This window comes from Cavia porcellus, unplaced genomic scaffold (assembly GCF_034190915.1).
Source record: "Cavia porcellus strain 051 isolate PalLab524CR breed Dunkin Hartley unplaced genomic scaffold, mCavPor4.1 scaffold_12, whole genome shotgun sequence".
Classification (NCBI taxonomy): domain Eukaryota; kingdom Metazoa; phylum Chordata; class Mammalia; order Rodentia; family Caviidae; genus Cavia; species Cavia porcellus.
Genome location: NW_026947495.1, coordinates 31,125,645 through 31,141,806, shown reverse-complemented (window position 1 = coordinate 31,141,806; position 16,162 = coordinate 31,125,645). Strand labels below are relative to the sequence as shown.

At 34.5% G+C, this 16,162-nt stretch overlaps 1 protein-coding gene across 7 annotated transcripts in view; it reads left to right on the top strand.

The window, feature by feature from the left end:
* The window catches only part of Lrp1b (LDL receptor related protein 1B), a 1,703,137-nt gene that overhangs the window by 1,263,394 nt on the left and 423,581 nt on the right, over positions 1-16,162 (top strand). For all 7 annotated transcript variants that reach the window (XR_010050782.1, XM_063259026.1, XM_063259028.1 and 4 more), the window contains 2 exons: positions 6,470-6,604; positions 7,420-7,549. Coding sequence is in view for 6 of the 7 variants with exons in the window: in XM_063259026.1 (XP_063115096.1) it covers positions 6,470-6,604; positions 7,420-7,549 (265 nt within the window). In the remaining variant the exon portion in view is untranslated. The remainder of the gene's footprint in view (positions 1-6,469; positions 6,605-7,419; positions 7,550-16,162) is intronic.

The window sequence follows — 16,162 nt, the reverse complement described above, 5'->3', positions numbered from 1 at the left end:
AATATTTACCTTTTAACACAAGTGAAAAAGAAAGAATACTGTTACTGGAGAGGAAGCTGAAATAATAAGGTTCTCTTTACTGTTTAATAATAGCACGTTCTAAAGTCACTGTCTAGTAGAAGCCAGTACTTTCCCTTATCTGACAAAGAAATCCTGTCAGTCCATTCAAACAAATATGTTGAACCAATTCTTGGAAATAAGAGACTCTTCAGATTTTCCTTACCAGTTCAACTATTCATATAGGTGCATAATTTAATTAGCTAGAGATTAAAGGCATGTCAGAGTTCAACAATAGCTGAAAAAGTCTAGATGCTAAATTCTTAATCAAGAGAGTTACTTGAGATAATTAATTAATGTATTAAAGTAAGCTCTAATTAGTAATGCAACCTGTCATGACTTAGTAATACCATCTGTCAGTAGATACTTAAAAACAAGGTGTATTAACTCTAAACATGGACATGAATGTCCATAGAAGTTTTCATAATGTCCAAAAAGGGACCCAAACTGAATGCTCAAAACTGATAATTTGCAGTTTTTTCACATCATGGTAAAGCAAGGAATAAGAAACAGAAAAAAAAAATCTCATAATTGAAATGGTGAATAAGAGAAGTGTACCCAACAGTATGTCTTGTACTTAGTATTCGCATGGAAAGATAACACGTGGTGGTAGAAGTTGGAATTGTGGCTGTCCATTCGGAAGAGGAAAGTTATGGATTTTGAGAGAGCAGAAAGGAGTCCTCTGAAATTTGATACTGATCTATACATTCATCTGGGCAGTGGTTCATGGATACTTTCCATATTCTAACATTCACTAAATTGTACCACTAAGATTTATTCATGTAGAAAATTTTAAGCCATAGTAATACAAACAGTTTGCCCCAAGAAAAGTCTTCAATGATGTGTCAAAAGTACATGTCTGATCTAATTTAATACATTCTCCATTGACTTGAATAAACTAGACAACTTAGTTATTAAATTTGCAGATATCACTAAAAGGATTCATTGGATACCATATGATTTTTTGAAATGTCAACAGGCAGGATCCCTGATCAATTTTAACAATCTGACATTTAGTAGGATAAATGTATAATGGTGCTTTTTTAAAAGAAATGTGGCTTAATAGCTATTAGTGCTAGATTTCAGGGGAAATCATGTGCTTTATCATTTTTAGCTCTAGACCACAGAGCTAGTTAAAAAGAGCAAAAATAGCAGACAAAAAAGAATATTTTTAAATCATCTAAAGTGGACTGCATTTTGAAATACCATATTCTTTTTATGTGCAAGTGAAAATTTTTAACATTAAAAAATCAGATTTGGAAGCCCTAAAGTTAATCTAAATTTTATCTCATATTTTATGCATACAAACACATACACGTTTGTGATCACGCAAACACACACACACACACACACACACACACATGTTCACATTTATATATTAGGCAAATAAGACATGGGAAAAAAGTATTTGTGAAAATTCCATGTCAAATGGAAGAGTAAGAACATAGCCCTAGGTGCATTCTTTTACCATATTCCTATTGGGCAGATCGAGGTTAGGTTCAGGTCAGCAAACCTTGTTGAAAAAATGAGTGAAGGCACAAGAGCCAGGGAATGCCTTTGCTGGGTGACTTCAAAGGAGTGGAGTGGAACCCCTGAACTGACTCAAATCTCCTATTTATTGAGGGGCACAAGGCATAGATTTCTGCTGAGTGCAGATGTTTGTTTTATATAGTAGGCATTCTGATAGTTTGGTGGAATAATTACCTTTTATCTGAATGCTCCCAGGGGAGCTTCCTTCTTTTCCTTGTGAGGTCCATCTCTGCACCAGTTGACAAATCACCTGGTGTCAAGACATTTCACGCTTCAGACTCAGCCTCCTGAGTTGGCCTAAGCAGATGCAGACAGTTGGGTGTCACAAAGAACTCCACTTATTTGTTCATGAGTATGAAAAGTGCAGTACCTACACGCCATATTTTTACCCTTTCTTTGAGACAGTCTCGCTGTGCAGTTCAGGCATAACTTGATCTCACTTTGTAGCCCAGGCTGGTCTCAAACTCCCAACAATCCTCCTGCCTCAGCCTCCCTAATGCTGGGATTACAGGCATGTGCCACCACGGCCTACATACTGTATTTTTATCTGGTGTATTTTTACATAATATGTAGGGCAGGAAGTACAACTTTAAATGTTCTATGACAGAGAAGCCAGTGATAATTTGGAACATATGTACGTGTAATAGATGTCAATGTTAAATTAATTGTAAAAAAGTGGGCATGTAAGGGTGAAAGGACTTAATGAGAATTGTATTTTTTGGTTAAACTTCAGTTTTTAAATAACTGGGCAAAACTCTTGCTTTTCTCAACTCAGGAATTTAACTTTTCTCATTGTCAAAAATGTTTCATCTATGTTTCACAGATAAATACCATTGTGACAATATATGACTTTCTCTTTTTTCATTCTAACTTTAATCTCAATAGACAAGAGCTGGATATCAGGCTTTTCACCTGGTAAGCTTTGAAAACATTTAAAAAGTTACTATTTGTCAGGATTGTTGTAATTGTCAATGCCTTAATGAAAAATTCTATTTTCCAGTCTTATAACATAAATCCCTTAATTCTATAATTCTTAATATATGCTAAATATTCCATTAGTGGAAGTAAAGTTTAAATTTTGATATGATTAAATAACTTTCATGACAGTTATGGTAGTCTTTTTTCTCTTTATACCTTTTTTCATTTTGTACCCTTCAAGTTTGTTGGAAACTTCTGTCATCTTTCAACTTAATTCTTAAGACTTTTCAAACCCAAAACCATGTATATTTACAAGTGTTCATAGATATTGCAAATTACATATTCTCATATCTTAGCAAACATTCCATTTAACACATTTGTTTAAGTACATAATATATATATGAAAAAAATTACAAAGGAAAGGAACTCTGGATGTGAATGAAATATTTAGTTCTTCCATTTCTTGTATTTTTCTTTCATGCATTCTTGTATGATTGATTTGCTCACTGATTTCTAAGTTCTAATACAAAATATACAAGGAAACCTATAGATTCCTCAGTGCTGTCAGCTGAATCTGACCCCTCAGAGATGACATTGAGATTACAGAGCATCTACCTCACATGTGATTATGAAAATGTTGAGTCAACTGTAGCTCTAACTCATGAAATATATCTAGTCAAATTCTAAGAAGAAATACAAAGACACCTCAGTTCAGTAGGATAATAAAGTATGTATATGCAAAAGATAATGGGTTACAGAAGAAGAAATAATTCATGTTTATACTGACTACAACTTTTCATAGCAGGAAAGCTGTTATGGAATAAAAATTTAAAACACATACAAATTTGGGGTCCTCTTATCCTCTTATTATTCTTGTAAATATTTTGGGGAGTGTCTTCATTGCTTCTCCACCTGAAATTGTCTATGCATTTATGCTTCTCATCTTATATTACTGGGATAGTCAGGGGCTTCTTATGTTCTTTTGGCTCCTTAACAAGAGGAGTCAGCTTTCTCCTGCCTACCTGTCTTCCAAATGTCTACCTTCCTGTGTGTATCAATATATCATGCTACTCTTTGAATCTCCAGATGCGGGATTACTATGTACCAGGCACTATTCCATAAGCTAAGAATAAACCATAGAACAAAATAAATACCCAACTCCTAAAGAAATGCCTTCAGTAAAACAAGATACACACTAAAAGAGCAAACCAATAAATAAAAATATGTTTGGTAATGATAAGAATGCTATTTGGTAAGGAGTAAAGAACAGGATAAGAGAATAATTTGTATAAAATAGACAAAGTTTCTGTAAGAAGATATTTTCACTAAAACACAACTACAGCAAGCAAATAGTCTAGACAGATATTAAAAGGTATGTAAAGAATCTTAGACTTAAAAGGAGCATTTGATTTGCATAGAGATAATCAGTTCTGTTTTATTAGAAGTAGATGGGAAGAGTGGAGGGGTATGATACAGAAGAAGTCCAGGGGTTGTGAGGAGATGATGAAGGCCGTGGCAATGAGGATTTTTTTCTTTTGTTTTCTTTTCATTTTCCTTTTCCCTTCCATTACCAAGGACTGAGCCACTGAACCCAGGCTAATCACACTAAGCAACATCCTCAGGCCTTCCTTCTCTCTCTCTCTCTCTCTCTCTCTCTCTCTCTCTCTCTCTCTCTCTCTCTAACTTTCTCTCTCACTCTTCCTCCCTTCCTCCTCCCTCCCTCCCTTCCTTCCTCCCTCCCTTCCTTCCTTCCTTCCTCCCTCCCTTCCTTCCTTCCTTCCTTCCTTCCTTCCTTCCTTCCTCCCTTTCTTCCTTCCTTCCTTCCTCCCTTCCTCCCTCCCTTCCTTCCTACCTTCCTTCCTTCCTTCCTTCCTTCCTTCCTTCCTTTCTTCCTTCCTTCCTTCCTCCCTCTTTATTTTTGACAGTCTCACAAATTTTCCAAGGCTGGGCTCAGATTTGTGATATTCCTGTCCAAGCCTTCCAGACTGCTGAAATTACAGGCATAGGCTAACATGACCAGTAAGATCAGAAGTTATTAGTATGTCAGGATGAAGTTAGCAGAAATGTTCTTATTTGCTTTTTTAAAAGTAAGACTACCCTCCAAGTGGAGCAAAGACTTGGGGAAAGGAAAGGAAGTACAAGAGTAAAAATGAAAATTAGGCAAAATGATGAGGAGGCGATCACAATATTTTATCATGGAATTAACAATACTTTGAATATGAATAAGTGAAACTAACTGCTTTCTCATTAGAGAAGACTGTAACACAACTGTGTTCAGTAAACACATAGTAAATGTTTTCTAAAATTTGTCATTTGTACATCACATCATGATTGTTTCTTTCTGCTTGGGTGAAGAAACGAAGCAGACGGTTAGTACTTGAAGGAGAAAACTGGACTCAATATGTAATACTTAATATTATGAAGAATAGTGTTTATTTTTGTTGATTTTCTGATTCAAGAATAAACCTTTATCTTATGCATTTTACAAAAATATCAATTTCTTGCTTTCATGTACAGCCAGCAGGGAGGGGTGCTAGGAGATTAAGAAAAAACTATAGACATATACTAAAAAGAAAGCTGGGATGGGTAGGACCTGACCTCTGACGGAGAGGCAGCTGGCAACTAACACAATCTGCCTCTCTTTGTACATGGTAAAAAGGGAGAATTGTGTGATGTAATCAAAAGTGCAAGTCTCAGAGTTTTACTGAGAAAGACACCTGCTGGACTAGCATTGCTGTAGTCCCAACATCTCATGTACGTGACTTGCCACTGGAGAGCTGTGTTCTCAGGGCTGGCCTCGCTGTTGCTCTGAGTACGCAGTCCATCCAGCTCAGCTGCTCCTCACAGACAAGGATATGGCATCTTTGCTCTGTTTCAAACAGTGGTTTCACCAGATTAACCATCATTGAGATTGGGGCTATTTGGAGTCTTTGCACTAACAGATTGATGAACTCAGAATATATTTCATTTGAAATCAAATACCAAAACTTTCTAATAAATGGCTTTACTATACTAATTGCATTTTCTTTATTTCCATAGTCTGTCACTGTGTCAGAGGGGAAATTATGTTGATCTTAAAGGATTTGTTCTTCAAATAGTCATGTAGGTCACAACACAAAAGCTTACTTAGTTGGTGTCAAATTTGTTATTTAATGATTTGTCCCCTGTGTCTTTCAGGTGGCTATATTTAAAATCATTGGTCTATAATTACTACCCTTTATGCATATGCATGCACATGTAGTATATTTCATTTATAGTCTTCAGACACATTTTTCATTCAAATGTTCAAAAAGCACTGTTATTTAAAGACCCTATGATAGCATACAGTAATTCTTCAAATATCCTTAAGCCCATTTATAAAATGAGAGCTTGAAAAATAATCGAATGGGTTTGTAGTTGACATTTGGAAAACTACTTGGTATCTCAGGAAGAATAATTGGATGCTCAGGCATTTTTAACACTTTACATATTTTGAGTGACCTTATTCTCAAAATACCCTTGGTATAGTTGAAATGCCTTTAATGTTTCTTTCCATTGTCTCCTCCTTTGAGACTTTGTAAAGCTGATTATCTTCAGGAATCTTTTTTATATTTAGAGAGCTCAGATACAAGTACAATGATGAGGTGAAAATTGTCATCCATAATAATATGATGTGATATCACAGTTGTAATTTTATAAGGGACAAGGATTTATTGAGTTCAAATGCAGAAAATAATAAAGAATATTATGGGTTTTGCCACAGATATTTCAAAAAATAACTTAAAAATTCTTTCAACTACAACAGAGATTCTTTCATGTTATTTTAATACCTTTCTTACCATTTAAATTAGTAAATTATATCAGTGAATACTGATACTCTGCAATACCCAGAATAACTCCAAAAATACTGATTTTATGTTACATATGCATATATTGATACCTTTTATAGTGTGTGGATGTGTTTTTTTCTCTGTTTAATCCATAGAAAATGATACCATCTATTGGACTGACATGGGTTTCAATAAAATTAGTCGAGCTAAAAGAGATCAGACTTGGAAAGAAGATATCATTACCAATGGCTTGGGAAGAGTGGAAGGGATAGCCATTGACTGGATTGCTGGTATAATCTATAACTTTTTTTCCACATTATTTTTGCGAGGGTCTTAGCCTGCTCCATGAAATTTAATATTTCCACTGATTTATTTATTAGTACATGTTTATAATACATTCTGTGTGTGAAGGTAATAGTGTATATAACAACTTAATTCATTTTTTCAGCCCCTTCCCTCCATCCCCTTCACCTGTCTTTGAATCTCTTTCCCCTGTTTTATACATGATTGCGGTGTATTTCATTTACATTCCTTATGTAAGATTGAAAACTGTACATAACACAGGGAGAGGAGATGAAAAATGCTCCATAAAAAATCTGTTTCTTCTAACATTTTCTTTTTATTTATAGACAGGCATTTTTGTTTGTTTGTTTTATTTTTCAGATCTACTTTTTCTAATTCTTTGGAGCTTTTACATCAGCATTTCTATGTAGAAGCAGATTATATTGTACTAACTTTGCCTAAATCTCCTGAGAGTTCCAAAAGGCAAATACATAGAAATGTAACAAATTCTCTTTTGGCTGAAGTCTGTAGAAGTTTAAAATATACACCTTTGATGGATAAGTGTTGACTAATTTTCAGCATGTAGTTTTGTAACTGTATGATTTTGACCCAAGTTATATGAAATTAATATTGGAAAACTGTGCATGCTACTTTTTATTATAGCTTTATGCTTAAGATATAGATATAAATAGATATATATTATAAAATACTGTGAGAAATAAAAAAATTCTTAATGATTATATATCATTGATTGCAAATTAAATCTTAGCCATAACTAATGATTCTTGTAATAGTATTATAATCATTTCTTTATTTCTCTTAGGGAACATATATTGGACTGATCATGGTTTCAACTTAATTGAAGTTGCAAGACTCAATGGCTCTTTCCGTTATGTCGTTATGTCCCAAGGCCTGGACCAGCCAAGATCTATAGCTGTGCACCCAGAGAAAGGGTAATTTAAGATCCATTTGTCTTCTGAGTCTTAAGTGTATTTTCTTCAATTTTGGTGGAAAAAAAAACAATATTAATGTTTATTTTTAGTTTTAATGGTTGATACAAAATTCAGAAATATCTTAACCAGAAAATGTTTTCATTTTGTTCATGTAGATTTTAGTACATATTTAAAGAGGACATAGTTTTATGCAGATATTTTATGTGTGTGTAAATCTTAAAATAATAACATCTCAATTTACAATTTTGGTTCTCAGTTTATTATTCTGCCAAAAAACTGTTTACATAATGAGGTATTCAATTATTTGTTAAATGAGCAGAATAGTCACTTTCCAGCCCATTTTTTTCTCCAGTTTCTCTAAATCTTTAATTTGCATTTTTGTGCATATAATTATTAGATCAACATGTTCATAGAAGCCAAGAATCTCTTTTCCTCTTTTTTGAGTTACATATGTCTACTATATTAATCTTTCTATTTGGAAATTTCATGAGGACATAACTGCAGATAAATAATATTTTAATGCATTTAGCCTACTATCACATTTTTGATTTTTCTCTTTTAAATTATTCAGCCAGCACCCCATGCCTAAACTGGCTCCATCTTAAATTACTGGTGTTACCTTTTGCATTAGAAGTAACTTCTTATCTGAAATTCTCCAAAAGGTCTAATTGTGTCTTTTATAAATCTTGTTACTTAAAGCTTTTAAAGGAATTGTTGTTATCTTTTGTGTAAAGTTCAAAATCTCTATTTCGATTCTTCCCAATCATGTCATGTTTAAATGCGGTGTCTCAAACTCTTCTTAACCTTTTAATCAATCTTTGCAGCACTTCTCTTAATTTTTCAAGTATTTTGCTGCATCCCACATAGCTCTTAATGTGCCCAGTGTGGGGATAGTGAGAGGATGAAGAAAAAGGAACAGTTAGCATAGAGAAAACTGAGTTCCTGTGGAATTGTATCTCCTGATGGTAAGTGAAAGATGCAGGAGGAGAAGGAGCAAGAGGAAGAAGCAGGAGAGCTCTAAGGGAGGCCACACATTTGTTTATACACTTGGGAGATTATCACGTGGAAGCTCTCGGCCTAAGAGTTTACCCATGCAGCTTGGCTGGGGCACCCAGTCTTCTTGAGATTAGAACAGTTTATCCATGTGACGTGCCTCAGGTACCCAATTTTGAGATTAGCCTTGCTCTGGCCCCACATGTGATCAATCTTCAGTTTCAGCTGCTCCCCACATCTCCCTCTTCTCTGTTTTATACTCAAAAATGATGGGTATTTGGTACCAGGGATAAAACTCATGACTTCACACTTGCTAGACAGGTGCTTATGCCACTGAGCTAAATCCCTGGCTCTAAATCAGGGATTTTAAGTCCCTGCATTTAGTAATTTAACCTTGACCCATAACAGTAGCCAGTTACTAGTGCCGCTGGCAATTCTGAGAAAGTGTTAGTGATTTAAACTTCTTTTAGCTAGTATTTATTATGGCATGGTTTTATAGGTCTTGTAGTATATTTTTCTGCAAGATATTCAAGACCAAGTTAAGGCAAGACCTGCGTTAATTACAGTCAATCTCTTGTTGCCTATCTAGTTCAGTCAGGTCTCCTCAGGAATTACCTTGGAACCATATAAAGGACCTCTTAGTGTTTCTGTCAGTGTCAGCCCTCTGGATTAGTCATCGCCAGTGCTTGATCAAGTTGCTTTCTATGAAAGCTTGGGAGATTTTTCTCTCTTGGTGAAAGTCCTTAGGCACACTATACACTGTAGGTCTTTACCCTCTGTGGTCCTACAATCTCCTTGCTCAGTTTGTGGTATTCACCAGGTTTCAGGATGTTACTGAAAAGGTTCCCTCATGTCCTATGTCCTTATTGGTCATTGACAAAATATTGGCCGTCCTCTTAGCCCTTCTATCTTTCTAGTTTCTTCTCTCCATACTTAAGTTTTGAACACCCATAAGAGCAACTTAATGACTAAAAATTTTGTAATAAGGTTAATATTACTTTTTTTCTGAATCTCAAGCACCTTTGAACAAAAATAAAATCATTTTGTAACAACTATGGATAATCTAAAAGTTGAATCTCTGTAGAATGCTAAAAGGCAATAGTTATATAATTTTATACAGCAAATTTAAAATTGAAATTATATATAAAATTGTAGCATGACAATAATGGTGACTTTTTTGTGACATAATCAAATTTCCATTTTGACATAGTAGAGGTCTTTGAATCAGTCCTCTGTATCTAATACATAAGAAACTTTTACCTAACTCATTGACTTTTAATGGAATGTCACTGAAGAAATTTGTGACAATATTTAGCCTGCTTAATGTTTAGGCACCTTTAAGTATACAAATGCATATACAATATATAAATCATAATAATCAAATATTTTTTTCCATTATTACTGGCTGTTGAACTCATTTTGGCTTTGTACGAACCTCCTATCACAATTAGCTGGAACACAAAAGAAAGGCTAATCTCTGAATATAAAAGATATCGATTACCACAAGCAATCCCAATTTTACATTGTAAAAGACCTGCACATCTGAAATCATGAATAAATTTAAAATACCATGAGATTAATAACTATCAATGGTCATAGCTATATGAAAACCTTTGTAACAGAGCATCTTTAAATTACACCCTTATGATCTAGAAAATTTAATCATTTGACAATGATCAATATGAACATACTACAATAATATATTTAATAACAATTATTGGGGTATCTCCCATAAGGCTATTGAGATTGTGGGGCCTCCCATTAATGAACAAGAACTAATTAACATTACAAGGTGGCTTCTTTATTATTCATCAGTTGGAGTCCTTTGTAATATTAGCCTCCCAACCCAAGAAATTTTTAACTTTCTTAACATTTTATGACTTATGAGAACCCAATCATAACACTTAAGACATTATGTTTGGAAAACAAGAGACTCTCAAGTCATAATAAACAGCACTATATATTACATTTATATAACCAATTTTAGTATCATTTTGGCCAGTTGGTGACCTAGGTGGAAGCAAGCTTTTGAAATCTATAATCTAAAGTAAACTTCGATCAAATGATCCAAAAATACAAAATAAAAAAGAAAAGAAAAGAAAAATAAATAAATAATTTTAAAAGGCCCTCACAAATAGGACAAATGAATAAATATATACAGACAATCTATTTTCCAAATTTGAGTGCATTCAAATATATCTTTGGACAAATTAAATCATAAAAACTCTTAGAAATTTCTATTGTAAATAGACTATTCAGAATTTTTGTAGGTCAATTAGCAGAGCTCTCCTACAAGAAAATTTGGATCAAAATCTTTTATATATAAATAATACATAATTTTGTATTTTATGTTGTCTAAAGAGTACTGGTAAATTTTGTGTCTCTTTCTTTTATGTAACCTCTATATATTTTGTCACCTACTCATATCTTCTTTCCTATTTTTGGTTACCATGTCTTAGGCCTCCTGGGTCAATTTTTTTTTATTGACCTCAGGTCTGGTCCCCAACTTTTTCTGCCATGTGTGGAATGGTCTCTGAGGCATCACTGCCACAGGACTGAGCATCAACTTCTTGAGAGGTGGAATCTACTTCTTCACTGGGTTTGTGTTCACAACACAGTCAGATAGCATGCTCTGGCATACAGATAGGCTGTGCAGCATTTTCTGGAAAGAAACAAAAATTCTTGACCCCAAATTAACCCTGGGTTATGTCTCTTCCATTGTCCAGTATGAATATCTTTCCAAAGGACCCTTCCTAACTTCTTTTCCTTTACCTGATCGAATTCTCTAATCTGATACCATAGTCCCATCCTTAGTAGGATTTAAAAAGTTAACTATATATTGTCAAGTGAAGTCTGTTAGGAGGTACGACATTTGTAGAGCAGAACTCCCCTTTATGTTTTCATATTTGAATTTTGAGTGTACAGTGAGCTTGTTCAACAATTCCTTGAGAAATTCCCATAGGAAGGGAAATGTGAAAAGTTTTACAAAATATTTAGAAGGCAGCACTTAGATAAACTGGGCCATGGTCAATCTTTAGTGTCTATGGACAGCCAAGGATACAAAAGGCTTCCAAACAATGAGTGATGACACATTTAGCCACTTCATCAGTGCAGGCAGAAGCAAAAATAAATCCTGAGGAAGTATCCACTGAAACATGAAATCAGTGTAGAGAGCCAAACTCAGGAATATGAAGGACATCCATTTTAGAGATGATTGAGGTGTAATTCTCAGGGATTAACCATCATAGGAAATAAAGCAAGGTATATTGCACATGAAGAACATTGCTTAACAATTTTTGTTGATTTTGTTTTTGATATGAAAGGAACTGTTTGCACAATGCAGAAGCATTAAGATGGAAACTGGCAAGGGAGGCAGGCGCCTGTTGAATGGTATCTAAGGGAGCACAGTAGCAGTAGCTGCCAAACTGTCTATAGTAGCATTTCCCTTTGTAAGAGAGCCTGGAAATTTGGAATGAGACATAAATGGCTGATAAAACAGGGGACCAAATAGCAATTTGGAGATTATTAAACAAATGAAAAAGATCTTCCTGGTTAGTGTAAATGGTGGCAGTTTCCATATGGTGCATCACACCACAAACATAAGCCCTATCTGAAGAAAGGTTAATTGGAGTGGGAGAATGATCTTGTAAGGTCCACCTAATAGTCTGCAATTCAATCTTTTGTGCAAAGGAAAAACCTGTACCCTATATTTGGGGAGAAGAGGCTGTAACTTATCCTCTGAAAACTTAAGCTATAAATCCAGCTTATTTTTGAAGGAAAGACAAAGGGAGTGAGAGAAGCAAATTGAGTTAATTTGTCTGGAGGATAATGATAGTATCACCGAGAAAGTTAGCTAATGCAGTTTGTCAAGAGGACAAGAATTGACATAACCACTATTGTAGAGAAAAAGAAAAGGAACCAGTGATACTTTGCCCTCATATCCAAAGCGCTGAATAGCACTTGTTGGACTATGTGCAATCAGTCCTACCACACTATCAGAGTGTATCAGAGAGTATTCCAAATGCTATTGAAGGAGTCTAGGTGACCTTTCATCATCTGTTCATGAATGCAGTTATGAGCTTCTCTAAGCTTCTGAATGAGAGGCCATTGATTAACCCAAATAGGATCATCAGTTATCCAAATTATCTTTGATGCTGACTGTAAGACTGAGAAGAGATCAAGAACCCTCCCAAAAAATGTGAAGGTGTGTAGCCCATGGCATAACAGCTCTTTCTAGGGATAACCAGAAGAGGTTGTCCCTCTAATTACTTTTAACCAAGCCCTTGAGTGGGAAGGAAATTTTGTTGTTACATCTGATGAATTACCAAGAAGTTAGGGCTAGCCTAAAATGCCCTTATATCCTGTAATACATCACAACATCATAGATTGACTGGTATACAGGGAAGGACATAAAGTGAAAAATGTCCAGAATGTCCTTCTGCATCCTTCCATGTTAATAATTTGGCACTTTTACTAGGTCACAAAGCCCTGCCCACGCCCCGTGGACCTGTAGATGCTACATCTAGGGGTTGTGCCATAAGCCAGTGGCATTGAGCAATGACTGAAATATCTGCTCCTGTGTTTAAAAGCCCTTCCAATGATTTTTCTTCAATGATCAATTTCATCTCAGGGTGATTTTGTTTAATCTATTGAACCCAATAAGCATCCAACGACCCACAACACTTGGATGCTCTTACTTTATTTATAGATTTTTCCAATATTTGTCCAAAGAAGACTGATCACTTGAGCAATCCAAGAATCTGGAGTGCCTTGAACAATGTGTTGAATAGTCTGAACTGTAACTTTGATTTCCTTGTATAATCAGCATCCATGACACTAGGTAAAATCTGAAGACTCTTTAAAGTGGGAATGCTGCAGTCTGAGGCAAAGGTCTGTAGACTCCAGTAGCTATAGCCTGGGGTCCCATTTCAGGAGATAAGGACTAAAAGCTGCCCTATGTTTCCTATCCACCTAAGAATACATCTGTGTGACTTGCCTCAGGCACTCAGTGTTCCTGAGATGAGCGTTGCTCTGGCCCCACTTGTGATCGATCTTCAGCTTTAGCTGCTCCCCACAATATTTCTTATTCTTTTTTATTCTTAGGCCTTACACGGTCTCTTCCCTTTAATTACAGAGCTTCCTTTCCTCTTCCTCCCTTGTGTGTTATTTATTTTTTCCTGCTTTGAAAATGTTACATTATTTTTAACCCCATTATATTTACTGTTACTTACATAAATTTTGTGCACTAAAATTTGCTTATTTATTTATATTCATTTGCTGAGTAACTATACTTTTTCTTGAACTGGATAATGTTTCTAATTTGGACTACAACTTTATGAAGAGAAGAGGCATGTGTATTTGATTTACTTCTATATCATCATGGTTTTGCTACAGAAGCAGTTAAAGGGCTAGGATCTGATTGACAGTTATTTTTCTTTTGAGACTACAGAACTCTATTTTTAAGTGTTATAATACCTATGAATCACGATTGTGATTCATTGTTACTCTGACATTATGAACAAAAATAATCAAGATATATTTTGTATATGTACCAATTTCTCAAGTTGAAAATAATTCTTGTGTATAGTTAATAAAAATCTTCTACGTGTTTCCATCAAGAAGCTCTTAGAAGAATTTTCCTGCTGCAAGAAAGCTAAATATCCCAGTGAGAAGCTCCATGTATCTTTTTAAACCAATGACCAAAGCTAAGGTACCACCTAACAACTAGAACTAATATTCACACACTCTGAGAAAGAACATCTTCAAATTGTTATATCACTTCAGTTTTCATACTACCAAACTTGAGGTAGAGAAGCAATCAATTGTTCTTGCAGACTTTTGCCAAACTTATGTATTCTTAAGCAAATAAATTATTGTTTTCCAAGCCTCTGAATTGGAGTTGTTTTATTACTGCAACAACACTCAGTAAAATCTTAAATTTTTGTTAATTGAAGTGAATATAATTACAACTTCTCCATTGGTTAATAAAATTTTTCTTGTTTCAATCATTCAGTCCAAGATATTTGGTGGCTTTGTTACCCTGCATCTAATATACCAAGAAATTCTATTACGTTGGACTACAAAATGCATTCATCTTTTATCTACCTTTCACAATTTCCTTAGGATGACCCCAACTTGAGTCATTATGATCTCCTGGTAGGATTTCTGAATTTTTATCACCATTTTCTACCCTCACACTCTTAGTAACCATTCATCATGTAAAAGCATGGTGATTTTATTGGAGTATAAGTAGCTTATACTGCCTCTTTGCTCAAAATTCAACAGTGCTTTCCCTTCCATCCCATGTAAAATGTCACTTCAAACAGTATCATTTCTTCCATTTAGCACATAAGAAAACTGCCTCATTAATTTTAATTACTGTGTTACTAAGTTGACCTATAGAAATGCTAGATTTTTTCTTTATTCCAAAGATAATGTTACATGTAATGTATCTCTGTATATGCATTATGTACAATATCTACATGAATAGTTAAGCATTGCATAATTTAGTAAAAATATCAAAAATAAAAGGAAATAATTTGAGAATAGGATAATAATGATTATTTAAAGATTTATAACTATAAATGAAATAAAATAATGAGGAGAATTTTTTAAAAAATCAAAAGAAGCCTGTAAGACACTTTTGAGCTGAGTCTGTATAGTACTGTGAATCTTCTTGCCTTTTACTTATGATATTGCATATTAAAACTGAGGGGGTTTTCTGAATATAGTGGTGCATGCCTGTAATCCTAGCTACTTGGAAGCCTGAGGCAGGAGGTTCAAAAGTTCAAATCCAACTGAATATTTAACAAGAGCCCATCTCAAGGTCTAAATAAAAAAGATTTTTAGTAGAATATTTCTTGTCTGTCACACACAGAAGACTTTGGGTTTAATCCTTAATACTACATCTACGATAACAACAAAACAAAAGCCTGAGAAAGAGAAAGGAATCTTGTGCAATTAAGAGAATAAAACACATCACTCAGTTAAATGTGCTGCATCATACTTATAAACAGAAAAATAAAGATGATCTCTAAACAAGCTGTGGTAAATTATAGTTGATAATCAAGAAATAAATCATGGCAGCCTTCATAGAGAAAATTTGATTAGCTGCTTGACTATAAATGATTATCCCAAATGGAAACAACATAACTTGAATGCTCTCTCTTAGATGCATAAAATTAAGGTTTAATTTGTTGCTAAAGAGGACTTTTTTTCTGCATATTTGTACATTTAATACTTCTTTGATATGTACAGATTTTTTGGTTGACCTATTATAGATTTCTGTAGTTCACTACAACAAAGCTCTTACTGCTACTTGTCAATAGATGATTTCCTTTTTCATTTATTCTTGAAACCTTCAAGTATTCAGCCTAAAGCTGACATTTCAGACATTCTTTTTCATAAGTGTCTCTTAACTACATTCATCACAGGATATGATGATACCTACTTCTCTTCAGTTTGATTAAGAACATCAGCCAAAAGCTTCTTTAGGTACTCCAGTTTCTTTCTATTTGTTCAGTAAACATTTGTTGAGTACTAGACACTAAAACCCAAACATTCCAGTTTTCCTCCTTGTTGTCCTTAGCCTTCAATGAGCACATCTTGACAAAACACCAA